At 39.4% G+C, this 26,393-nt stretch overlaps 1 protein-coding gene across 4 annotated transcripts in view; it reads right to left on the reverse strand.

Annotated features, from left to right (window-relative positions):
- The window catches only part of FAT3 (FAT atypical cadherin 3), a gene marked incomplete at both ends in the record, with an annotated part of 320,523 nt that overhangs the window by 86,924 nt on the left and 207,206 nt on the right, over window positions 1-26,393 (reverse strand). For 2 of the 4 annotated variants that reach the window (XM_080612352.1, XM_080612350.1), the window contains 4 exons: window positions 6,797-6,936; window positions 16,110-16,178; window positions 16,597-16,807; window positions 19,348-19,662. In XM_080612352.1, the coding sequence (XP_080468478.1) occupies window positions 6,797-6,936; window positions 16,110-16,178; window positions 16,597-16,807; window positions 19,348-19,662 (735 nt within the window). The remainder of the gene's footprint in view (window positions 1-6,796; window positions 6,937-16,109; window positions 16,179-16,596; window positions 16,808-19,347; window positions 19,663-26,393) is intronic. The other 2 variants (XM_080612353.1, XM_080612351.1) reach the window with 1 other exon arrangement.

Here is a 26,393-nt window from a genome sequence, read left to right on the forward strand (position 1 = left end):
CTATAGTGTGGATTCGCAAAGCAGCATTTCCTGCCACTGAAAAAAGGATACCTAATGCCCTGAGACACACTCATAGACATGGATGATTTGGTGCTTGGGAAGTGGAAGGCATGGAGAAGGGAAGGGATAACAAAATTGAGGTCCTCACGCACTGTGCTTTTCAGACTTAGAGGGAACTACACACTTAAAATTGCTTTGATAGTTTCCAGAAAAGAACTTCTTTACCCCCCTTTTTTAATTTCTTTCACTTCATATTTACTGCAAAACTCTTCAAGTGCCTGTTTAAGTGGCAAGCATCCTCCCCAGAGATGACAGTATTTTAATGATTTGTCAAGTGATCCACATTGAAATACACATTATTTATTACAGACTCTGCATTTCAACAGCCACTTCCATCTGGAGACGGAAAGCGGTGGGTTAGAGATGCTAATGAATAAAGAGGTCATTATTGATTCACAATTTCTTCTATTACAGCAGTTAAGCGTATTTCTGATTTTTGTCATCTGTCCCTCAAAATCCCTGAGAGTCAACTGCAATTTTAACATTATGGTCTCTCTTTTAACAGAGGGGGGTGGATTTTCCTTGCAAGAAAAGAAAGTTAGATTATATACTGATTATATGGAGCTCAGCTAAACCCAGAAGCTATGGAAAAGGAGAAAATGGAACTCTTCTGTGTTTTTAAAAATTTAACTGTCTTGGGAGCTACTTGAAACAAAATCAGGTAAAATAAAATGAAACTTGAATGCCATTTAAAATACATACTAGTCCTTCAATCCTTACAACATTTTTGAGGAGTAAATGACTATTATTATCCCCATCCTTTGCTCAGAAAAACAGTCCCTTTCAGCAAGGTTAAATCACTTACCAAAGCCACAGGAGAAGTACAGTGGCAAAGCCGGGGAAGATGTTTTAGGTTTATTTTTGAGCCACCCCTCTTTTATTAGATCACTTTAAAATGCCACCTTCCTATGCAGATTTCCTGCTCCAGATGATTTCTAGTAAGGTGTTACTTAAAAAGAGGGGGGCAACTTTTTCCCTTTGATGACAGACAAATGTCATGCTGACACAAACACCAGGCTCACAGAAAACCTGATCCTACAAACGTATGTAAAATAGAGTAAGCCAAATGCCACCAGATCATTAATATGAGGAAAGTTACTCAAATTCATTTAACGGCTGCCAAACTTAAGCATAAAATCTTGGTACTCCTGGCAAATTTCCCACTGACTTCAAAAGGGCCAGCACTCTGCTTCTTGACGCCTTAAGCTTTAGCCAGCCTGTAGCATGTCTTTGACCCAAAATGAAGTGCTATTGTATTGAAACAACTCAAAGACTCACAGTGTATTTGTAATTTAATACTTTCTTCACATTTATTTCCAAAGGGAAGATACGGCAGGAATGAGCTGTGTTGCATAAATAACCCTTATTACTGTGTAGGTGTCTGGGGTGTTAAGCTGTGACAATGTCCATTGTGTAAAATCACAGACAGGCTTTAAAAGTTTTCCAACACATCTCCAGAAGGTGATGAATGGGAATGTTTACCATTTGTTTGCTGCTAAGTAGGGATTCCTCTTTGCTGAGGACTGTGCAAGGTTACTGACTAAACAACTTTTTATAGACAAACATTAGCTGTAAGTATTTTTTCCACACTCATAAAGCAAACACGCAGTAAAGCAGTCTCTGACTGGTTATCCTTGAAAGCGCGTATCTTTTCCCGCGTGTCGCAGGCTTCAGAAAGGCAGCCTTGCCTCCTTCTGCTCCCATTGTGCAGAGCCTAATTTGTAGTCTGAACAAGCGCCTCCCTGTAAAAGATTTGCTTCTCCCTGCTCACTTCCTATTTCCCACAGTTAAAGGAAATTTTAAATAAAGGATTCACGGGCCTCCAAGCTTACAAATTAGGCAAAGTAACACTCAGAGCATTAGCAAAGACTTTGCATTCAAAATGGTAAGTGAAAGGCCTAGAGAAATACAATCAAATCAAAGCAGGACAAAACCTAATGCAGGAAGTCTCTCCAAAGCTGTTTTTAATGTTGCCCATCACAAATACCTTTGGTTTAGGCACTAACTTATTTGAGTGAAAACTGGATAAACGCCAGAACTGCTTGAGAGACGTTTGAAGCTGGAAGAATCTGCTTGGCTAATTGCTTGGTCTGGGCACAGTGTTGTAGTACAACGTATTAAGAGCTTGAATTGCTGAAACTTAGGTTACGCTTTTGTACAGATTTTGAAAACCTATTTTGATTTAATATTGCTTTCAATAGCGTTACCACACAGCTTTATTTGCTACTTCCTGATAAGTTTTGCTCGCTTCCAAACCCCAACCTTACCATAAAAATGCAAACAGTTTCCCTATCCACCTCAGTGGCCTGTTATTTATACTTTACCATGCCCCTTGTGTTACATTAAAATGGAGGAAAAAGTCTCCTTTTCACAGACAAGGCAGTGCTGAGATTGCTGTATGGGACAGAAAAAGAATCAAGGATTGGGTTGGTTCTAGTTTGGAGGAAACGTTCAACTGAGCAAACCTGAAAATTGAATTTAAATCCCATGTATTTCGATCATCCTAGAATAATCCACGGCCCAGAACCTATTCTGGCAGGCTCTAATGTCTTTTCTACATTTTGGCCATGGTCCTTTAAGAAGAGCTCTTTACCGTTCATTTAAAAGAACCACCTGGGGTGATCTATCTGCTCCTTTTTGTTAAGAAACAATCTCATAAGGAAAAGGTGTTCTTTAAAAGTTGAGATCAAGCTTGGTATACTGAAGCTCGCAGCTAAAGGTCAATCCTTGAGCAGAAGAATAAATGAAAGCCCACAAGACAGACAGAAAAGGAGCAATGAGCAGTAACTTCTCCAGTCTGCTCTTCCAGCCTGGCTGACTCCAGCTGAAGGTACTACAAGTGACACGTATTGATCAACAAAACCTCAGAGGGAACCGTATGTTCCTCTCCGAGTGTTCACTCTACCAGGAAATAGTGAGATGACTTTGCAGTATGTGAAACTGAGGCACCTTTTGCCTTCTAGCTTGGAAATATCAGCCTTCATGTTTTAAAGCACCTTTTTTATTGCAGTTAGGATGATGAGAAAGAAGGAGAAAATAAACAAGAAGAAAACCTGTCTTTTTCATATAATACCATGACTCCAGGAGTCTGTTCTTAAAAAATTAATTATCTGCTAGTACAACATTCCCAATGGAAGTGAAAAATTATCATCATGTAGATGATTGCTCCTCACTGTACCCTACTTCTGTGGGTATTTTTGCTAAACTCAATAGTATGCACTACAAAGAAATAAGTCCTACTCCTATGTTGTGCTTGCATGTAAAGGATCTGAGTTGTTCAGTAAAAAAAGGAGGCTCTGGGATAAACCTGACTCATGTTTAAGAGAACCTCTTGCATTACATAAAGTTAGTCAAAATTGTGTCACGAGTAGGTATTTAGCTGCCTTTATACTGACTTCTCGCTGGGAGAGTCCTTTTTATGTTCAAACAAGGGCAAAAGACCCTTTCTCAGACTGAAGAGAGGTGGTGGTGGTGGCGAAGAGCAGGGTTCCAACCCTAACTATTCTAGGATTCTATACGCAGAAGCCCTGTCCACTCCCCAAGGCCAACAGCTTGCCTGGCAGCTGTGGGAATCGTGTTTCATAGGGATTTAGAGTCAATGTACGCCTTTAATAAATTACTGCGTGGCCTTAGGCAATCACGAGTTAAGCTAAGAGAAAAAACTAAAGCTCTCCCTGGTTAAGTCAGGAGACAGCTTTCCTAGGAGCTTCATACTCATCCTCCAAATACATAAATCAAAGGAGTTAATATTTCTTTATCTTTTGCCCCCTTCATCCCTCCCCATCATGGCTGGGGCTCCACAAGATGGGCAGCATGGTGAGTGGCAGCATCTCAACAAGTCCTAGTGCTTTGGTTCTCACTTTGGAGATTCCTTTTTGAACCCCTGATCATGCCCAAACCAAACAGGCTTTCAGTTACAAAGGAATTGTGTTGTTTTATTTGTTTTAAATATTTGTGATGCTCTTTTCACCACTAATACAACAGATGTAACTTTTACATCACAATGATTTCCTTCCTCTCACGATAGGCTACTGAACCACGTGCATAGTAAGGCACGAAGGAAGTGAGCAGTTTATCAGAGTTTGAGGCGTGCAGAAACATTGCTGATGAAACTTCTGCAAGTCTGTGCCAGGGATCCTGTTACCAAAGCAAAAAATCTTTGGCATTTTTATGCTATATTTTACTACCTCCAACTGTGTAATAGACAAAAGCCCAGGAAGGAATAAAGGGAAACAGGTGGGACGGAATAAAAACAAGACTGTTCCATTTGGCATGGCGATGATCAGCTGTTTCATAATAAACCATCGCACTTTGAAGGAGGCTTTATATAATTTTATTGTTATGCACAGGGATGAATTTATACATTTGCTTTCGACTCACTTCCTCTTCTACCGTATCTTCTTGCAGTGATAGTTAAAAATGCAGGTGATACTATGTGTATGAGACACAATACTTACAATGCATTTTATCGAAAGAGAAAGTCTACTGAGAGCCATCAGAACATGCTTTTTTGACTCTATGACATATTTTACTTAACCTATCAGTTTGATTTTTTAATCACTGTTCTAAAAGGGAATAAAATTAATAAGGTAACCAAAGGCTCCAAATAGCATCAAAAATACAGTATGAAAGTTCTGTAAAAGGGAGAGATAATTAGGCAGGCCATACTTCTGGTAGCTTTGAGATAATGATCACTTTTGAAATCTCCGTTGGGAAGACCAAAAAGAAACACATTCTCAGATGTTTTCTGGACCACAATTAAAAACTTGAACAGTATCCACGAGGAAAGAGGGTCTGTACCAACCAATGTGAACCTAATGCAATCTTAAATTACTATCTTACATTTTTAAATAGGTCACATCACAGTTACAGGGAATGCTTATGCTTCTTTTAGAATGCAACAGCTTTACTGAAATGTGTTTTTACCATATGTTTTAATTAAAAATGTAGGGTTTTCATCAAAATAGGCTTTGAAGACTGTCATGGGGGTCAATTTATTAAATCAAAAGCAGCAAAAACAATAAACATAATATCCACAAGAAGAAAATTTACTTGTAGCTGTCATGTTTGAAATACTCTGTGCTTTTTAGTATTTGTTTGGCTGAAATGTTTGCAATAAAGAAAAATGTGTTAGGGATTCAACACCACATTTCTGAAATGTGGACTGAGAGTGCCACCGAGATTAAAAACCAAAGCAAAACAAAAGAACTACTCAAGGGCTGAAGAAAATGCCTTATGGAAAGGGAACATGAAGAGGTCAATCATTCTCCTTCGCTTGGCTTCCAGAAGACAGGGAGGTGATTTGACTATTCTGAGTAAGTGCCTTCCTGGACAGCAAATACTGGTTTTTAAAGAGCTATTTAATTGAGTGGAGAAAATCATAACAGGCAATATAGGCAGATATAATCAAGTTAAAAATACGGGATGTTTTTTGCAGAGGTGCAATTAATTACTGAAACTAACAGGGAAAATAGCATATTTCCTACCACCTAACTTACTATAAACTGATGTTTTCTTATCAGTAATGGATTATCAGGAGAAATTATCAGATAGGGATACTCAGGAATTCAGGGATTAGGGATAAACAGGAATTCAGACTGAGAAAGCACTCAATGACTTAACAGTCTTGTAGGAAAGCTTCTGTTGTGACTCACTGAGTACAGATTTACACCTGAGCCATTTGAGCTAAAAGGCAAAGTAAAACAGAAGCATCTGCATGTGCATGGATGTATGCAAGTATAAAAAAAGGCTTTCCCTCTGTATTATAAAGAAGCAAATAACATCACAGACCTATATTTTTCTCATTTCCTCTATAAACCCCATTTAATCTGGGATTTGAGGCTGCACACAGGTGTCCTCTACCAGTATGCGTTTTTCCCTATGTGTCAAGTATCATCTAGGCTATAGGCACACTTTACATTTGGGCACTAATGAAGAGGCAGGATTCCAGGCCCTAGCTAACTCCACCTCATACTGAAGGATTTTGCTCTTGGGAGTCTCCTTTGTGCCACCTGGATCGCACAGTCCCGATCCCTTGAGTCAGGACCAGACTGGTTCCCACTGAACAGATAGCGAGGCTCCACATCAGGGTCTCTTCTGACAATGATGTGTCAGAGCCAGCATTATCCCAGCTCTTCACATTTATCTGACCTGACTTTTTAATTGCTCAAAGGCACTGAGGCTGATAAGCAAGCCTAATTTTACAGGGTTCACAGGGGCTGTTCCCCTGAAGACAATGTAATTGCAAGCAGTGATACTAAAAGGAGAGATCCTCTGAATTTTAAGTTTTGCCTCAGAACAATTTCTTCTCTGAACAATTGATCCTGTGTCCCACATTTGGGTCTTGGGAGGATAAGAGGTATAAACTCCATTTAATACAATCAATAGCAATATTCCCCAACCCCACAGAAGCACTATTGTATTTTGGACCATTATGAGGTGGTACAATTGTCAAAATCTAAGCTTTACGGTCTGTGACAGGGACTCCTTCAGCTGGAGAAAGGCAAATCACTTTCGCATGAGCACAAAGAGGACAAAAGGAGAAATAACACTTTGAAACCTTCAACATCAATTCTTCACAACCAGATGGAAAGGCTTTGAAAAATATCCCTTCCATTAGTTAACAGTGGCCTCAAAGGATGAAGTTTTATTTCAATGGCAAAATTACGATTTTTTATAGCATATACGTTCCACTAACAAATCAAAAACTTGCCAAGAAAGGAATGTGATATTCTACCTGAGTCGTGGCAATGTTTGTTCCATCGGTGACTTCCACAGTCATATTATATATTGACCTCTGCTCTGCATCCAAGGGCTTTGCAATGACAATAGTGCCCACTCCCTTCTCCGCGTCGAAAGAACTATCGTAATTCCCTCCTAATTGTTGCACAAAAATACAATTAAATTAGCCATCTCTGGAAAATGTCCATTGAAAATTTCCTAGAAGTGGGCATATCTCTTTCCTGGCATCCATCTTAACGGCTTGCCTTAGCATACACAGTACATCTAGTGATACTTCTTTGTTCATAACTCATTTATATTTCAAAGCACAGTTTGTATATTGGAAAGCAGATATCATTAAAATGCACTGCAAGAAAAAAAAAAGTCTAGCAGTATATTTAAGTGAACCATAACTGAGCCTATAAAAAGAATCAAATGGCTATAAGCCCATAAGATGTGTGCCCTTGTAGCTTGGATAATGAACAAGCACAATTATCTTGTTGTACAAAAATCATTTTAAGAGGATTTAATTCTGCAACTTTTCTTTTCAGGCAATTCTCATGGATGCTTGTGGGTACAAATACCATCAAGTGAATCTTTAAAAACCACAATTATAATCAATTAAGAAAAAAAATTGCAAATAGAGATTTGTCATGTTAATTTCAAGGACAATGATAATTACTGGCGGCAAAGGTCAAATTCTACTACTCTTTTAGGAATTATTCAAACAGATCCGACAGGATACACATCCTAAATTCCATTAAAAAAACCCTCATAAAGCACTGTTCTGAAACTAATATCCCCTTATCCTATCACATGCTGAACGATGCAGCAGTGGGAAAACCCCCCTGAGTCTCAGGTGAAAAAAAAAACAAAAACAAAAGGAAAAAGAAAAAAAAAGTCTACTAAAAGTAAAAGAAAGCCATAAATAATTTGAGATTAAAGGGTTACCGGATTTCTCAGCTACAGCTATAGTTTATAAATTACAACCGCTTCTTACGTTCGAAAGTAAAGCACACACTCCCTGCTGCTAAGCTGCTTCCTACTCACTCCTCTATAAAGTGGAATTTATTCTGAATTGAGTTTGCAATTTTTGGAGGCTGGCGACAGGGAGAGGTGGAACACAACACTGCTGACAAACAAACTTAAGATATATTCAGCACACAGCAATGCAATGGCACTAGCTACGGACTCTAGCTAGAACTGGGCTCTAGTTAGAACAGTCCTATAAAGAGGAAAAAGGCTTTCAAACTCCACTGGTTATAAAACTGGTGGAACAGCTGCTCTCAAGACCTCTTGAAATTAGATCCACAGGTAGAAAAACACCCATTCCATTGATTTAGCTCATGTGTAATATAATATATATATATATTTGAAGGGGTGGTGTATTATCCAAAAATGGCTCTCCTTTTAGGGCTGGGGACAGAGAAGCAAATTGTATTCCTTGCTCTACCATCGTCTTGCATCTGCGTGGTTTGCTGACCAACGATAGGCATTATTCTCAGAAACAGCCATGCATCTAGTGAGAGGAAAAAGGTTTTGGTATTCCAAGAAATTGAAGGTTAGGAGGAATCACAGTGAAATCACAGCCCCTGAATTTCTTGATGTGAAGAAACCCTCATTTCTCTCTACCTCTTGAATAAGCTATTGCAAAGAAAGGGTAAGCTAGAAGAAGCACTGTTCTATCTGCCTTGGAGTCCATTCAGGGATGGGGAGAAGAAAGAAAGAATAAGAGCGCAGGTGACCTACACCAAGGAAAAGCAGAACTGGTGAAATTCTGCCCACTGAAATGATCCAAATATAGTTGTTTCTGATTTGCAATCAGATTTCCCTACGCTGAATATATATACAGCTGTTAGCGTAATAGATGCAGCTGTGGTTTTCCAGGAAGACACTGGATCTGCTGTGAGTTATAGTGGATAGAAGCATTGCTTATTCCCTAACCTCATTCTGTAAGCTCAAACTGCATAGGTTTCTCAATTGAGATATATGTATGTATTTAACAGGATTTGACACTAGGAAAATAAAAGCATAACTGTCCTTGACATTTAAGTAATAGCAAGGTATTTACAATTTGATCATATCTTCAGTGATTCCTTTATTTATTTAAAAGTTAGGCTGGAAGAAAAAGATACCATCTCCAAATTAATGTTTTAAATTGATTTACTTCAGAAAACTCATACCATGAAAACCAACTGAAAAAAAGCTTTCTTTGAAGAGAAGAGATGGAGATTCGTGCAAGGAAGTTCTCTGCTGGAATGAAGCTTAGCCTTGGGACAGCTGGCACTTGACAAGGAATGTTTCATACTGATAACCATGAAAACAAAATGAAAGTCTGTACTTCAAGATGCTTAATAACCATCTTAATGAGCAATCAAAAATTACATGCTATCAACTGGCATACACTTCCAAAGAAACCCTGACCTTAAAACTTCCAAGAAGTTGCATGGAAGGATTAACAATAAATGTTTTAACTGCCCTTTCTCTTAGAGCTGTGTTTGCAGGGTACTATGTAGTGTATTGCAAATATTCTGAGTTCTTCAAGCCTTTTTCATTAAGTGAGATATGTTCTCCCTTTAAAATAAGAACTGAACGTGCCATATGAGACTTTTTATATGTTATTCACATCTTCCAAAATGGTTTAGTGACAAACAAATAAATCTTGGTTACCAGACATCCCAATCTAGCCTACACCTGTAACTAACCAGGCAACGCACTTCATTGTACATTCATTTTCTATTAAACAAGGCAGAAACTGCATCAGACACTGAGAAAGAGATGGATCAGAGAACATCCTGCTGTGAGATTTGTGATTATAATGTTTTTTGGAGTGAAATCCTGATTTATTCCTGATTCAGTCTGGTACATTTCAACAGACCATGTACAGATGAAGAACCATTCAGACAGCTGAATGTCTGGGAATACTGCCCGAGATACTGGGTTCTGCCTCTCACCTGGAGAACTATAAGCAGTCTGGAAATACTTTGTACTGTTCCTCAGCCTTCAAATACCCTCAAAACAGGTCCTCATATGCTGAATGCTTCTGAAGATGCACTTAAGCACTGAAGAATAATTAATGAATTAGGTATAAACTCTAAGAGTCTTATAAACATGTTGTGTCTATGCAAGGCCTACTATGAAGCACCCAGAGAAGCACCCAAAGCACCTTTTATCTTTGAAAGGTGGGTGTTGGAGGGACACAGCGGGAGAGAGAACATTCTTGTGTGAAAACAAACAGGATTCTTCTCTTAAATACTCCTGCAGCTGAACTACTCTGGGAACTCCTTGTGAAGCGAGCTCATCTGCAGTGCTGTAAGCTCCCACGCTACCAGTTCTACCAATGTTTCTATGGCCATTTAACATTTTCTTTGATCACAATCTTAGGATGAAAGAGGTCTAAGGATGATGAAATTTTGTTCAGCTGCTCAGTTTTATTAATGTGAATCCTTATTACTTATTCCATTTTCCAACATATGGCACACGCTTTCCTTTTTATTGTCTGCTAAAACCTGCTTTCAGATATAAGATATGTAGAAGCTGTCTTTGCTAATGTCCTTGCAATTGCATTAGGAAAGAAATATTTCAAATGAACCTAATACACTGTGAGTTCCTCAGGCACTTTGGGAAAATCAACAACAAAGAAGGCAAGATGATAGAATTGGCAGGTTGGCTAGATGGGTTGCCCTGATAAAGCATTTTACCATGAATGACCTCAGAGAGATGTGAATTAACTGTTGTTTGTAATACCATTGCAGGCTAAAATGTGACGCCGATACATCTTCAATACAGATTAAATACTTCCTTTAAATTACTCCGATTAAACTGAAGCACTTAGAGTGGGATCTCATGAAGGGTCCAGGTCTACCTGCAATGCCATGTTTGTATTATGATGTTGGGATGATATAAATTCATAAACCCATTCAATTTTTCTCTCAGATTGACTTTTAATATTCCCAAGGACACCCAGAACAGATAGTTATCTCTACGCTTTGGACACCTAAAGTTAAATGAGATGACTTCCACCCTTACTTTCTTGAGATTGATCTTAATACTCCTGCCTAAGCCCTGGAAACATTATATTTCTACATCAGGATTTCTTTTTATGTTATCTGAAAGCATGTTATAGCTTGCATAGGATTTTTCAATGTAACTTTAGCCAATTCCAGCTGATACCAAACAGGATGGCTATAAAATAGCCCCTGATACAGAAGATCTTATTAGTTGGCCCTCACTATAGCTTTGTGAGACGTTTCTAGCACAGCCCTGATTTTCAATTTAACATATGTTATAGTATGATCAAGAAGGAGAACTCAGGAAAGTGAACCAAGGCACCTCTGAGCCAACAGCCCATAGATTGTGTTCTTAGCATTAAGTAGCATTGGTTACATTTTCTGGCTGAACTGAAAGTGTTACATTCATTCTTAACTTGTTTCATAGCTTTACAGTCTATGAACACACTTTTCTCTTGACAAAAGTCCTGAATGCTTTGGGAAAAAAAAAAAATTTCTTCTTTATAGAAAAAAGATATATATATATAAAAAAAAAAAAAGACACCGACCCTTGGAATCATGGGATTATAGAATGGTTTAGGTTGGAAAGAACCTTAAGATCATCCAGTTCCAATCCCCCTGCCATGGGCAGGGATGCCTCACACTAGACCATGTTGCCCAAGGCTCTGTCAAACCTGGTCTTGAACACTGCCAGGGATGGAGCATTCACAACTTCCTTGGGCAGCCTGTTTCAGTGCCTCACCATCCTCACAGTAAAGAACTTCTTCCTTAGATCCAATCTAAACTTCCCCCGTTTAAGTGCGAACCCGTTACCCCTTGTCCTATCACTACAGTCCCTAATGAAGAGTCCCTCCCTAGCACCTTTAACAGGAGAGGATCTCCTGATGTAAAGCTTAACACTCACTTTGCTTAATGGCAAGGAAAACTTCCTGAACTGTTAGAAGGGGTTTCTACATGTCAGCTGGAGAATTTGCCTAAAGCAAGATACATTGCAGGTCTTGCAGAATCCGGGCTCTCCATCTCTGTCCCTTTTCAATTTCAGTGTTGGTTTGGGGGTTTTCTGTTTATTCATTGTTGGGTTTTTTTGTTGGTTTTGTTTCATTTGGTTTTGTTTAGTTGTGTTTTTTTTTTCTGGTTGTGCTGTTTTGTTTTGTTTGGGTTTCTTCTCCCCAAACATATTCTGCTTGTGTTTTGACTTATGCATTTGCCGCAAGCAATGATTTTTTTGTGTTTTTCCTAGATGGGGATCCTTTCTGGGAAGCTGCTGAGCTTCTCTATGTTCCCTATTAGCTGCTGATGCAGTTTAAGATGGGATTATGCTGCTGTGAGAACAGATATTCTCCTCTGGGAAGAAAATGTGTCAGCAAATTTGGAGGACTTGTAGGTGAACGAGTCCCATGAGAAGGCCCTTCCCCCTCTTTTCCATTGGAACAATCAAGTGGGATTGGACACACATCTCAGAAATATCTGGAGAATGAGACTTGTTCAGTCTTAGATGCAAAGACGGATCATGCTGAACTCTGGAAGACATTCCCAAATCAAATACAGCTAAAACCTGGCAAGAGTCTTCCTTCAGTGGTAGACAGCAAAGAGCTGTTCAAACTTAATAAAGCCAAGATAGACTGAGATCCTCTCACAAGTCTCAATTGGCCTACCATGCTATGATGGATGAGTAGAGAAGAAGAGAAATACATGAGATGATCCAATTTAGAGAATGGTCCTCTAAAACACATTTTCTCACAGCAGAAAAGATTCTTACTTGTCTTGTCCCAAAGTAAACTAACAACACCAAGGACAGTGATGATAAATGAGGCCAATTGCTACAAGTCTCACATTGCTGACAGCAGAGAATCACAGGAAATGAGGAAAAGAAATTCACCCTAAAACTCCAAGATGAGTTTTCAGGATTTTCAGGAAAAGAAGCAAAGCCAAAATTTCAGGGTTTTCTGTTTTCAAAAAAGATGAAATAAACTTAGTGACTGCCTCAAGAAATACAAATTCAGCTACAGACTTTTGTTAATCATAACATAGTAAATATTAGTAATACGACATGCAAATATTTATTCATTTATTTACTACATCATGCTATGAAAAAGTAGTAACACAGACTGAATTTTCAGATAAAACTGTTGAAAGGGAGTCAAAGCTTTGGGTTTGCTGCTAAGAAGCTGAAAGTAAGGGCATAAAAAGCAGAAAAAAATCAGAAAGGTATTTCAGATAGTTCTCAGAGAACGTAATTCAAAGGAAGGCAGAGAGCTACATGTTTTTGACATTAATGAATACTTGTAGCACTGTGATTTCAATGGACAATTAATTAAAATTAATAGATAGTAAAAGTATTGCCATTTAAACACCCTTGATAAAATGTTCTGATATGCTTTTAAGGTTTGGCTGCTATTATAAAGGCATAGGCTGGGGGAAGAAGGAAAGATAGAGGGAGGCCTGTTTGGAGAATCAGAGAGATGTTGTGCAACATGCTACTTATGCAAAAACTAGCACCATGCAGCTTAGCTCTAGTGTCAAAGTACTCATCACACCATTCCCACCAGTAACAAAGAAAAGAGACAGTGAGGGCTCAATTTACCTGGGAGTAATAAAGATCTCTGACTTGTTTTGGATTTACCTTTGAAAATTAGTTACTCATAAATGACTGAATAAATTTAACACAACTGAAACCACCTACGTTCATGTCTTTCACATTGTGAGATCTGCATGAACTTAGAATCATGCTGAATGCAGTCTGAAAACAGAAACCAGGTATGACATCTCAAACGCTCCCAATTAAACAAAAAGGTAAGCATCCTGTTCCTCTCTAGCCCATGGAGGGAAGATGATCTTCCTGTCTGCAAGGCACCTTCCTCTCTTGGTGCTCAATAACTGAAGAACTTACACAGTTATTTAAAGGGCATATAATTTACGTGCAAATTAGATGCTGAAGTTAGGCATACAGAATACTTCATAGCCAAACTACATCCTCCCTCAGTCCTTTTTTTTTAGCTGGGAGAAAGTGCATGTTATGCATTAAAACAGGGGTCCTCTGAAATTCCAATGTCCATTTAGTTTGAAAAGGTCATAAACATAAAGGTCAAGCTGCAAACTATATTAAACCATGCCTCTACATAAGCCTTCAGGGCTTTTGTTGACATATTGTGAACTGTGCAAGCAGGTCCAAAATCACAAAACACCAGATGGAGCAGGATCAGTCCTAGGTTTTACAGCAGCACACAAACCATCTCTTGCATCAGCAGCTCCATACAGTTTTCCATACATGACAACTAACTTCTACTAATAAGCCATGTGTTTCACTGGGCTTTTCAGCATTAGACCTCAGTGTTCCCCAGAAGGAAAATATCAGCATCTTTTTCCACATGATGATATTGAGGAACAAGGAGAAAAAGTGTTTTTTCATACTGACATTGACTAATGGCAGCAAAGATAATCTAAATATACAGTGCTGTGTCAATATACTTCTTGGGGTGCACCTTGTACGCAGAGTGTCTGGAACGACAGGATCTTCCGTATGCCCTGGATTGTTGGTTATTCCTATTGCAGAAACAGGTGCTGTTGTTAGTGCTATTATTTATAACAGCAGTAATATTTAATGACAAGATTCATATGGTAACAGTACTGAACTGGATGGTCAGGGTCATGGATTTCTCATTAAGTCTAGGGAAGCTCTGTCTCTATGACCCCCTGCAGTGATGCAGCATCTTGCAGCAGCAGGAGCTACAGCCTATAGCAAAACCACTAGAGTTATTGAAATAGCAAAGCTCTTCTAAACCATTTGAACTATTTCACCCACAAAGGTCACAATAAATGACAAATTAAAGTATCATCTCAGTTTGGTAGGTGAAAAGGAAATATTATTATAAGGTGTTGCTTGATTGCAAGCGACTCTAATAATGTAAAAGAATGCAGCAGAAGAGTGGGGGCTTCTCTTTATGCTTAACCAGGCAGCATTTTAATGAGAGTTGGTGAATTCACCAAGGAAAGGACTGAAAAGCCGCAAAAGGCAGAGGAGTCCAGCAAAAAGTTCAAATGCAAAAAAAGTGTCAAAAACATCAATAAAGGTGGATTTCTCCTGGGAGGAAAGTTAGGGTCAGTGAGGAAGACAAAGGGAATGTAAACATTAGCTAATAAATTGCATGTAGCATACCGAAAAAAAAAAGGGAATGGGAGGAAAACTGTAGGAAACATATGCTGTCCTTCCCCAGGGGCTAGCAGGAACCCTAGAACATGATAATAGCTTTGGGTTTAATTTTAATGCGGTTGGCATATTGGAAACCGTGCTACACATTCAAAGAGGAAGTGTTGCTGTCCCTGTCTGTCATCTGCACAGACTAGCAATAAAAGGCGGATGAAAATGACTCTGACAGACCCTTTCTCTTGTGGTCCTTGCCCTTCCGGTTGGCTAAACCCACCCGCAAATAGCTATGCTGAAATGAGAGCCAAGCTCAATCCCGGTAAATAAAGACTGCTGATGCACCCTTTCCACTAAGTCTGTGGCAAAGGCTTTTTGTTTCTGTAAAATCTTTCATACAGTATTTGCTTTATAACCCTTCATTTAAATAACACCTCTTTGTGCAGACACTGTTTTACATCCAGAGGTATACAAGCATTATGTAGAAGTATTTTCAAGTATTAAGTAGCACAATAACTTTGCAGGGTCCTTGTGCTGCTGGGGAAAGTCTCATTTTGGAGATGTTAAATGAGTTATTTTAATGACATAACTGAATCAAAAGCAGAAGTGGGAAATAGATTCTTACAAACATTGACTGTTTCTTCACTGCAAACCACGTCAGACCCTCAGCTCCCTATCTTTTTAGCAGCTACATCCCTACTGGCAGTTCCCTGTGATTTTAAGACTTCTAAGGCTTCTCCTCTTTGCTAAGGATATTTCTCACTCCCTATTTTTATAAGCAATTTTACGTAAGGCAATTTTGTGGTTGAGATCTCACATCAAAACACATTTCTCTTTTTCAGCTTGCATTCAAGACAAACTTTTGGTGGCTCCATTTGTAACCCATATGTTGATGCATCCCATTCTGTTTCACAGTTAAATGCATGGCACTGGACTGTGAAAAGTTTGAATTAATTATTTGTGATAAACTGTGGAAAATCCGTGAATAAAATGATAATAATTGGACACAAATACGGTAAAAGCTGTCATAGAAAGAAACGCAGCACATCCATGTGTCACATCGCATCCTGTCACAGGCACTTATGAAAGATGTAATATAAATTGTCTCAAAGAACTTGCAAAAATAAAAGGCAGCCTGGATAGTTGTATTTTAGCAAATGTGTTTGCACTAAGGGTACCTTCTGTTGAACAGTTCTGCCCACAAGCTGTCTGTAGAATATAGAACATCTCTCGAGCATGCTTGCCACCTTGAAGCAGGGCAGTCGGAAGCAGAAAAAAAAGAACAGAATGCAGAAAAAAAGGTGAAGAAAGAGAGAAATGAGGGACAGCAAGTCTAAGTACCATAAATACATTTAGAAATGAGATTAGCAAAGTATGACAATAGAATTTAAATGACAGACAACATTAAGATTGCAGTAAATAACATAGTATGAAAAAAAACAATTCAGCCATACAGCGCTCTTTTTTCAGCTTAGCTAAGGAGTCATAACAGAAGCAGGAGTATTATTATTATTGTTATCGCTATATTAAAACAGCATTTTCATCTCAGCATTACAAAAGTGGGTTTAATTTGGGGCAGGGGGCACAGTTCATGGTTAGTTTTCTTGCTCTCAAAACCATACATCCATATGCTTTGCTTCCTCACCCCACTTGCTCCCAACTTACCGACAATATCAAACCAGAGAGGAATGTTAGATGGTTGTACAGAGACCACCCCGACGATTTCTGTCACTTTATCACTTTCCATGACGGTGAAGTTGTAAAAGGGTTCATCAAAAGTCAGAGGCACAGGTGAAGGTGCAGGCTTCTTTATCCACTCAATATGGAGGCGTGCAGTTGAGGATTTCTGGGGTCGGCCATTGTCCACTGCTTTTATCTGGCAGGTACAAAGAAAAGAGGACTCTGAGTGAGCATCCCAGTTGGGCAGTTCAGACCTAATTCTATTGCACGAACATGACATCTTGGAGAATGGCCTTTGAAATGCTGTATGTAAAATCCATGGAAAAAAGATAAGCACTTATTTCACAGTTCTCTCTTTTTTTTCCATTACACTTTGACTTTTCATTGAAAACACTGATTTTAAACTGAAATGCTTTGTTTTAGGCCAGGATGCCTCCTACTAGCCTATCTAGTGGGAGGTGTCTCTGCCCATGGCAGGAAGGTTGGAACTAAATGATCTTAAGGTCCTTTCCAACCCAAATCTCTCTGTGATTCTATGAACCTATGACCATGTCACTCAAGACCCTGTCCAACCTGGCCTTGAACACTGCCAGGGATGGAGCATTTACCACTCCTTTGGGCAGCCTGCTCCAGCGCCTCACCACCCTCACAGTATCACAGTATCACAGTATGCTAGAGATTGGAAGGGACCTCAAAAGATCATCTAGTCCAATCCCCCTGCCAGAGCAGGAACACCTAGATGAGGTTACACAGGAATGTGTCCAGGCAGGTTTTGAATGTCTCCAGAGAAGGAGACTCCACAACCCCCCTGGGCAGCCTGTTCCAGTGTTCTGTCACCCTCACTGAGAAGAAGTTTCTTCTCAAGTTTAAGTGGAACCTCTTGTGTTCCAGTTTGTACCCATTACCCCTTGTCCTATCATTGTTTGCCACTGAGAAGAGCCTGGCTCCATCCTCATGACACTCCCCCTTTATATATTTATATACACTAATAAGGTCATCCCTCAGTCTCCTCTTCTCCAACTATATTCAACAGCAACCCTGTTGCCTCCATTCTTGTTTGAATGTCTCAGCAATATAGGTATGTTTTATGTTAATCTTTTCCTGGTAATTTAGCTGTTGTTAGCCATATCTGCATGGAAAACCAAGCTAGCCCTCCAGTGAACATTTCTCTCTTGTCTAACTCTGTGCTGTTAGGTTTATTTTTTTGGGCCTTTTTCTGTTTGGTTGTGGGGTTTTGTTTGTTTGTTTGGGGGGGTTTAACTCTATTATTGAGACAAACACAAAGCTGTAAAGAACTTCTTCCTTATATCTAATCTGAATTTGCCCTGCTCAAGTTTAAACCGTGATGGTGTAAGGCCTCCTGGAAATGCAATTCAAAACTACTCCACAAAGATCCTCCTCTCCAGAACCAGCTTCCTCTTTTGACTTCATCTTCCACTCAGTTCCCTCTTGCAGCAAAGCTGGGAGCTTTATAAGGACCCTGTGGGATGCCATGCACTTGCAAAACATGCTCAGCCAGACCATATTTGATTGCTTTTAAATGGCATCTGTATTGCGGATAAGACTGGTATTCCTTACATTGCCTTCTTCAGGATCGTTAATTGAGTTAAATCAGTTTCAGATCATTTCCCCTATTCTCCAAAACAAATATGATTTAATTCTTTGCCATATTTCTTTTCCTTGCTTTCTCCTCTCTGTTGTGTTCATTAAGAGCTGCCCTGCTTGGTGCAAATTCTTTTCATTATAATGTCCTCTAGAGGGATGGACAGACTTCAGGTTTGGTACGCTTCGTGGTTTTAACACAGCAAAGACAAGATGAGCAGCAATAAACAACAGGCTTAAGGAAAGGAAGAATATAGGTTACAATATCAGTGCTTTGGTGAATCACATCGATGTCAAAGGGTTTTTCTTTTAAAACTGAAAGAAATGTTTCTGGCTACATAGGACCACTGGTGTAAATGTGCTGTTACTATGTCTGTTAAAAATGGGGAATATTTTCCTGGCATTTCTTTCTCTAGAAATGTGCTTTGTGGGTTTGGTGCAAACAGTTGCCACCCTGCTCTGCTCAAGGTGGGCAGGGTTTTAACTACAATTTGTTGGCTTATTGCTGTAGATGAAGAGTGCATATTCAGGTCTCTTATTGCATTACATCAACACCACCATTTTGTATTCTTTCTTTCTTTGACCTTGTCTATGTGGTTTGAGTTCTGGCAGAAGTATTTTGACAGATTTCTTTCAACTGAAATTGCTGTCATACTTACACTCTTAATGTGGTGAGAAGGGTACTACAACATGGACTACACAGTACTCCTCTTCCCTGAGGCCACTTAACTTGGATAAAGATACAAGAAAGAAATTGTTTCCCCATGAGGACATGCAACTGTGGCCACAAAAAAGGTGAATAACCATTCATAGCTGTATCTACCCAGTTTAACATGATAACAACTTTGTGAGCAGGCAAGCCCTTGGTCTTCATTTCTGTGTATTTAAGGGAACAACTTACACCAACAGTTTGCAAGTTGACTGAACAGTCTGATAATAGTTCACTACATGAACGCTCATTCAGACTCAAGTTTTTGGCAGGAGTCATATGTCAATACCAGACTTCTTAATATAGTCAGACCCTAGATATAGGTCATACATTGAACACAGTCATGTATCGCTCTTTATACTGGAGGGCCTATTTCTGAAGAAAAGTCAGATCATGGGTTTGTACATCAATGAACAGGCACTTACAGTTAAGATGTCGTAACTCCCTGCTGTGAACTGCTTTCTGGAGGAAACCATCCCTGTTTTGGGATCAATAAAAAATTTCCCATCGTCATTTCCGTCCACGATGCTGTATGAGATTTCTGCATTAGGGCCTTCATCTTTGTCAAAAGCAAAAGCTCTGTAGATTGGCTCCCCTCTTTTCTTACGATCCCTCTCTGGCAGTTTGATCTGATAGACTTTCTCCGGAAACTGAGGTTTGTTATCATTCTCATCCAGAACCTGGACCACCACCCAAACAGAGGACTGCTTGGGAGAAGTGCCCCCATCTGAGACGGTTACCTGAAAAACAGCAGCAGTAGAGGTTATTCCGAATGGGTACAGTGGGACTTCATCAATTGGAAAAAACCCATAAAATGTAAAGAAACATCTTTCCCTTCCCAAACCTAACTTGGAGTTTACAAAATCTGCGCACACAAGACACGCTCACTATGAACATGCTCAGTGCCTAACTCAAATATTCCCACAAGGGTAAATATAGGAATCCGGAAGATATTTTACTTCTGAGATGAACTTGGAATAGGAAACCACCAACAGATGAGAAATCTATTTCTGAAAACATAAAATCCTTTAATCTCAAGTTCTTCAAGTTTACCTCAGAAAACTGGAATTAACCCATTAAGCAGGATCCCTGCTTTTCTGCAAACATATATTAACGTTTCTTCAGTCAAGCAATGAATTTGAAAGACGCATTTTTTCTTCAATCTTGAGAGAATCTGTCACTTTTTTCCCATTAATTACTTAGACTTTCTTAAACAACAAAAGGATTTCTGTCAGTTCTTCTCATTCATTACCTGAGATGTGACAGCTCATTAATTCTAAGACTGTTTTATATGATTCTAAGGGGCACTGAGAGGCAGGTTAGCAAAAAATTTCTGCTGCATTAAGTGTACTGTAATGCCAAAACCACATGAGAAATAAAATCTTTGAGACAAAAGTTAATTAGTAATTTAGCTGCAACTTAAAAAGAACTACTAATAATTTTCAGTCTGAAACACTGATCCAAGTTCAACAAGAGATTTAATAATATGCCTTCAAAATGCAATCAACATGTTTCCAACTTCTCCCTCAATATTTCGATTGCATTTATTAAAGAAAAAGAAATAAGGCAGAAAGTTATTTCTGTTTGCATGAAAGAAGTTCAAATTTCACTTTCAGCTACATATGCTAACATGCCAATTCCCACAGTAGCAATTTCTGATGATAGTGAGCCAAGATATTGCATCCTCTTCCCTGCTCATACCAATCATTACACATCAACTGCTTTGCTGGGTAAGTCGTCGATGCTTCATTTTCCTTAAGTGTTTCTGTGTTCCCTTAAAATCACGCAGCCCTGATGTCCAATCCTCAGGCAAACCAGAAGTTTTCTGGGAATAATGTCCCTTGCTTTTGTCCCCTCCTTTCAAAAAGAAGTCTAAACTTAGCGTAACCCCAGTGAAGTACTGAGATCAGCAGAAAACCTACAACATTTTCTGTGATAAAGGTAAAAGACCTTTTCAATTTCCTGCATTTAGCTACACTTTTAAAAACTGATGCAGTGGGGATTAAGGGAAAAGACTGACACCCTTAGGGAGTGAAACCCCTTGTTTACAGAAAAATCTGTGGTAGGGCACTACATAGTGGCAATGTAAAATCCCCCAAATTAGCCCATAACTCATTTGGAGAGTGGAGCCTTGTCCTCCCATAGCAACCCCAGGCCTCTCTTGCTCCTAAGACCGTTACCAGGGTTAGCAATTAGCACTTGGGATTGCCACTTCCTGATGGGGATAACTGTGTGCTGGGAGCTGGATGGGGATGGACCATCCCCCTCCTGCAAAGCCACCAATGCGCCATCTTCCAGTTACCATTGAAGCAGCTCATTGCCAGTGCTTAGCCATCCAGTTCCCATTCCCCACACTTCCCAAACTAGCATTTACTGAAAGGCTGCACACATGAATGGGAATCTGCCTTTCCTTTCAGAGTGACACCACTGGGGACCTCAACCTCTCCACTGCTCCAGAACTTCAGAGCTTCCATAGCAAACAAAAAAGCTAATTCTGCCAATTCTCCTATTGCAGGCTGTCAGCAATAAATACCTTTTGTCCCACTTAGAGGCTGATCGCTCCTATATCTGTTCTACTCTGGTGCAACTGGCCAAGCTCTCGGCAAGAGCACAGGTTAATAAAGAAAAATCTTCAATATCTTTGCTGACTCCACAGATACAATAATCAATGGTGCCAAGCAGTACAGGCTTTAGTAGAAACAGAGACACACTTACTAAACACTGATCAAAAATGCCAACAAAATGCTGTTTTGGGGGTTAATGTTTCTAATGCATAGAAAATACCAGCAAGATTCTGGACGCATGTTTCCTGAACAGAACATCACTCAATTTTTTATTTTTTAGGAAAAGATGTTTTCTTCAACCTTTTAGCATTAAAAAAAAAAGAGGGAGGGAGATAAAAAGCTTACAAACAACAATAATAAAATCTCTGAAAACCACAGTGGCAATTATGCTAAAATCTCACTTCAGAGACTGCTCAAGAAGCGAAGCCATCCTCCTCTCTTACCACTACACAGTCTCACAGTTTGTTAGGTTACTGCTAAAATCCTGCCTAAAACAGTGTTGTGGCACATTAGTTAGCATTTGTTTGTTTTTGTAAGCCCAAACCTGTGGGAAATCCATTCAATAACAGAAAAGTTGCACTGAAAGTATTTGCTGACAGCTAATTGAAAATAGCGATGGCTGTAATGCGAAATGCCAGCTAATTAGAAGAAATGAACACAGAAGGCCTGAAGTTAGTCAATTCTACTCTATCTAAAACTTTATGTCCCCAGAGAGCAAAATGTTATGTACGAACTAAGCCTTTTTCTCTGGGTGACACTCAAAACTTTTCAAAGTGACAGGCTCCAGCTCCGCTCGAAAAGCTCCAAGCGCCACACACGGGAGCTGAAGCATGAGTTAAAGCTCCCTCTTTGCAAGCATGTACATTAATTAATTAACCTGCCTTCACACCAGCAATGCGGTTATTTCCCTAACTGTAAATCCGCGCCCTTGCTGACCCCTCTTTTCTGCTCCATCTGCCTGACCGTAGCCTGGCTTTTCAGCTTCCCGCTACAAACAGGGTAAAAGATGCAAAAATTTCCTTTGTCCCTACAGAAAAACATTAAAACTGCTCCTCAACACATTAAAACAAAATAACAAATTGCTGGCAGTCCAAAATTGCTCCCAGACCAAAACTGGGAGGACCAAAGAGGTCATCCAGCACACTGCTCTGCAAATAGCATCTCCATCAGGATACCGTATCACACCAGCACTTAGGGGCCCCTCTAACTAGGGCAGTTTTGATTCAAATATTAACACAGTTCTCAGCAAAATCCTTAAACAGCTAGAAATTACAGTGAAAAGTAACCAGGGAGGGGAGGGAGGCTGGGACGTTTGTACCACAAAGATACACAAGCTAATTCACAGCTGGTATCTCTGGAAATGTGAAAAGCAGATGTGCAAGGCACAGGAGATCTTGCTAGGAGAGAAGCTGTAACTCAGGACCAGTGAGGTTCTTTTGTTTAAAAACCTGCAGATGGCATGGGAAAAAAGCAAACAAAGGAAGGTGATACAGATGAATGACAGACTATCTCAATATATGCTTGTCAAGATGTGCATCAAAAACCCAACAAGATGTGAATCTTTCCGTAATCATGATGGGGAAATGGTGAGGATCAGAGTTAAAACCTTCCTAACAGAGATGAGGAATGGCTGCTTGATCAGCATGCGCTTTCCTAAATGCTGAACACCTCCTCCAGTCTATGTGTTGAGTCTGGTATCCACACAGTGCGGGTCCAGACATGCTGCTTCTGGCCCATGCACAACCTGAGATAGGCCAGCCAGCTGCTATCCCTTGTGTCCTTCTGGTTAGGGACTGATGCTCATCCTGAGCCAACACAGCCTAAGCAGAAGATATGACCTCTCAAGGCTGGGATACAGTCATGAAAGCAGCTGAATTTTGACTCTCTGACCAACCATACAAAGGCTTGGTCCTTTGATCAGGGGTAGAATATCTTACAAGGAATGTGATGGCATGTTTAGTAGTGTCTGAGGGCAATCAGACAGCAAGAATAATAGAATTTTATATACAACTTCCATGGTGAAATCCTAAGCATCACTGCTGTTCTATCACAACTTACAGACAGTTCCACTACAGTTTTCTTCATAAAATGGGCACTTTCTGCCAGGAATCTGCATTTATCCTTTGGCTTTAATGTTTATGACTTTATGGAACCATGTCAACCAATACACATACAGGTACTGGTTACCTGGAAACTTCTTTGCTGGAGTAACAATATTTACATATCCCTTACAATGGTTCCTTCAGCTGGATGGACCAGGACAAGGACTCCTGAAATTCCCTTTACTTACATCAGACACATATTTTTGGAGAAAACCACACAAAAATATCTCCTTCTCCAGGGTATAAAAAGTTCAGTACAATAACAGAACTTTCAAAATCCAAGTAAGGCAATTTCCATTTCTTCTGCAGGATCTGCTTCAACAGGTTTGACCTATAGACATTAACGCTACCTTTCCTACAGGATTGAGGAAATATTCTTTCATATTCATGTTTATTTTCAAGTCCACAGAGCAACTAAAAAAGGAATTCCACAGCAGTGGTCCTTCTCAGTGAAAACCAAGGTTAGCTTTAACTGTTACCATTCAGCAGCCAGAATATTAGATGTGAAAATGTCTTCTCTTTATGACCATGGAGAAGGTAGGAAAGAGATGTCTAGGGTGAAAATCTTGGCTAAAAGACAATACCAGTCTAGCAGAACTCAACACTGGTGACATAAATCATTTTGCCTTGAGTCAGTCACTCCTAAGAATTGGACTGTGAAACTTAATTGGAGGAGGTTTAGCTCTTCTTTCAGAATGCAAATGCAACTGTGAGGACCACCCTCCCGAATTAAAAGTCCAATATTGTGTCTCATTAACAAAAGCTCATGACTTCCAAGGTAATTATTAACTCAGCTGGAGAGAGTAGCTAGCGGGGATCTTACTTCAACAAGTATAACAAGACAATCAGCAGGTGTTTAATGCAAGTTATCAAGCCTTAAGAAGAATGCGAATCTTCTTCCATATCATTCCCTGGCAGAAGGAAGTACTCAGCCTACTCAATTTTAAGTTAAGAGGCACTGCCACGTTACTGTCATTAGCATTGCTAAATGCTGAAGATGTCATATTTGCTTGCTTATTTTAATTCGTGTGGTATCTGCTGAAAGCAAAAAGAGTGAGCTGAGATGCCTGCGTCTCATCTGAAGATTGTGCATAAATCAGGCTTTCAGGTAAAAGTCTTTCCCTTCCCTCAACCACAAATATCAATTTTGCTTCAGAAAACTTTAGAAAAGATAATCTGGTTGAGTTATTGAAGACAGAAAAACGATCAGAGGGAGCCTGAGAGCTGAGACATACCCCTGCTGTTAGTGACTGATGGGTTTGTTTCTTCTGCCAATGCGCAAACGAGCCACAATACCTATTGTAAGAGTCTCTGGAATTCAGGCCAAGTAAGAGAAATAAAAGATTATAAAGGAGAGCTCATTAAGGGATAAATGGAACTTTAAAGTCAAATACACTGAATTACTATCTTTGCCTACTTCAGAGAGATACTGAATTCACAGCTGAATTCTTACAAGGAAATATTTTTCTGAAATGCATGATGTTACTGAACTACGTCTTGGATTGTTGTCACAAACTGAAGGCAGCATAGCTCAAAGATATACAGAATAGGAGAGGAAAATAAAAGGTTTTTCTTTTCTCAACACAAATACTGAGCTGTAGCAAACTAGGTGACTTTTCTTTCTAATCCTTTATTTGGCACCTGTGGAAAAGAAGTGGGCAGATGTTTATTTCACTTATCCTAATAGAATGTAGCATTGTCCCAAAAGACAAATTACTTAAACACTTCTTGTAGGAAAGAGTGCCAATCATATCAGTATGACCATCTTTCCTTATTTCCTTTACAATGTGCTAAACTGAGAAATCTTGTTTTCAATCATAAAAACATTAATCCATCCACTCTGGCCAGCTATGAGAAATAAATAATTTAGAGTACATTTTAAATACAGATTATTACTGACACAAACACTCTAGGTGGCTGATTAGGAAAGTCAATGGCTTCCAGCCACATTCAAACTAGAAAGCAGTGCATAATGGTCTGTTATATCATTTGAGAATTAACGATGACATCAGGTAATTTCAGTGCTGTGTTGCCAAAAGACAGGAAGGAAGGAAGGAAGGGAGGCTTTTTCATTTGGAGTTAAGTGCTCCCTGCAGTATCTACAAACCTAAATATTAGAAGAGTGTACTGGAGAAAGTCTTAGAGGCTTCAAATCTTAGCTTTTGTCAGACTCAAAGTACTGAGACCAGTGGATGGTAATCAAATGATCTGGCAGAATGAAATACCAGAAAGAGTGACTTAAAAGCCCAGAAATATTACTACTACTGCTACTACTACTACTTCTGCTACTACATTTATACTGTGTCATACTTTATTCTACAAACTTTTTGAAAATTGAAACAGTAAACAGGAATGAGAAACTCTGAAAAGCAGCCTAAGACTTGTATTTTAGCTTTAGTAGCAATACAAGGAAGAATCTGCGCAACTCATGACAGTGACACTCTAAAAGAAAAAAAAAAAGTAATTTTCCGTGGGCATTGCTTTGAAAGTTCATTGCAGTTTGGAGATCCAGGCAGCCTTTGTGCATCGGGCTGTATTTATAGTGTTCTATAATGGATAGATGCTAAGGTAAGTGCAGAATCAACCATTACTCTATTAAATTCCCAGGACACCAGAGCAGCCTGTCCTATGTTAAAAGAACCTCCTTTAGGCAACGTCAGAAAGTATCTCCCCCTTCTTTTCACTTACTAAAAATAAAACTACAGTCCTCAGGAATGTCAAGCTCCTGTAAGTTTACTTTTGACAAACTTTTTTCTGGTGGTGTTCAAGGCCAGGTTGGACAGAGCCTTGGGTGGCATGGTTTGG

This window comes from Psittacula echo (genome assembly GCF_963264785.1).
Source record: "Psittacula echo genome assembly, chromosome: 3".
Lineage (NCBI taxonomy): Eukaryota > Metazoa > Chordata > Aves > Psittaciformes > Psittacidae > Psittacula > Psittacula echo.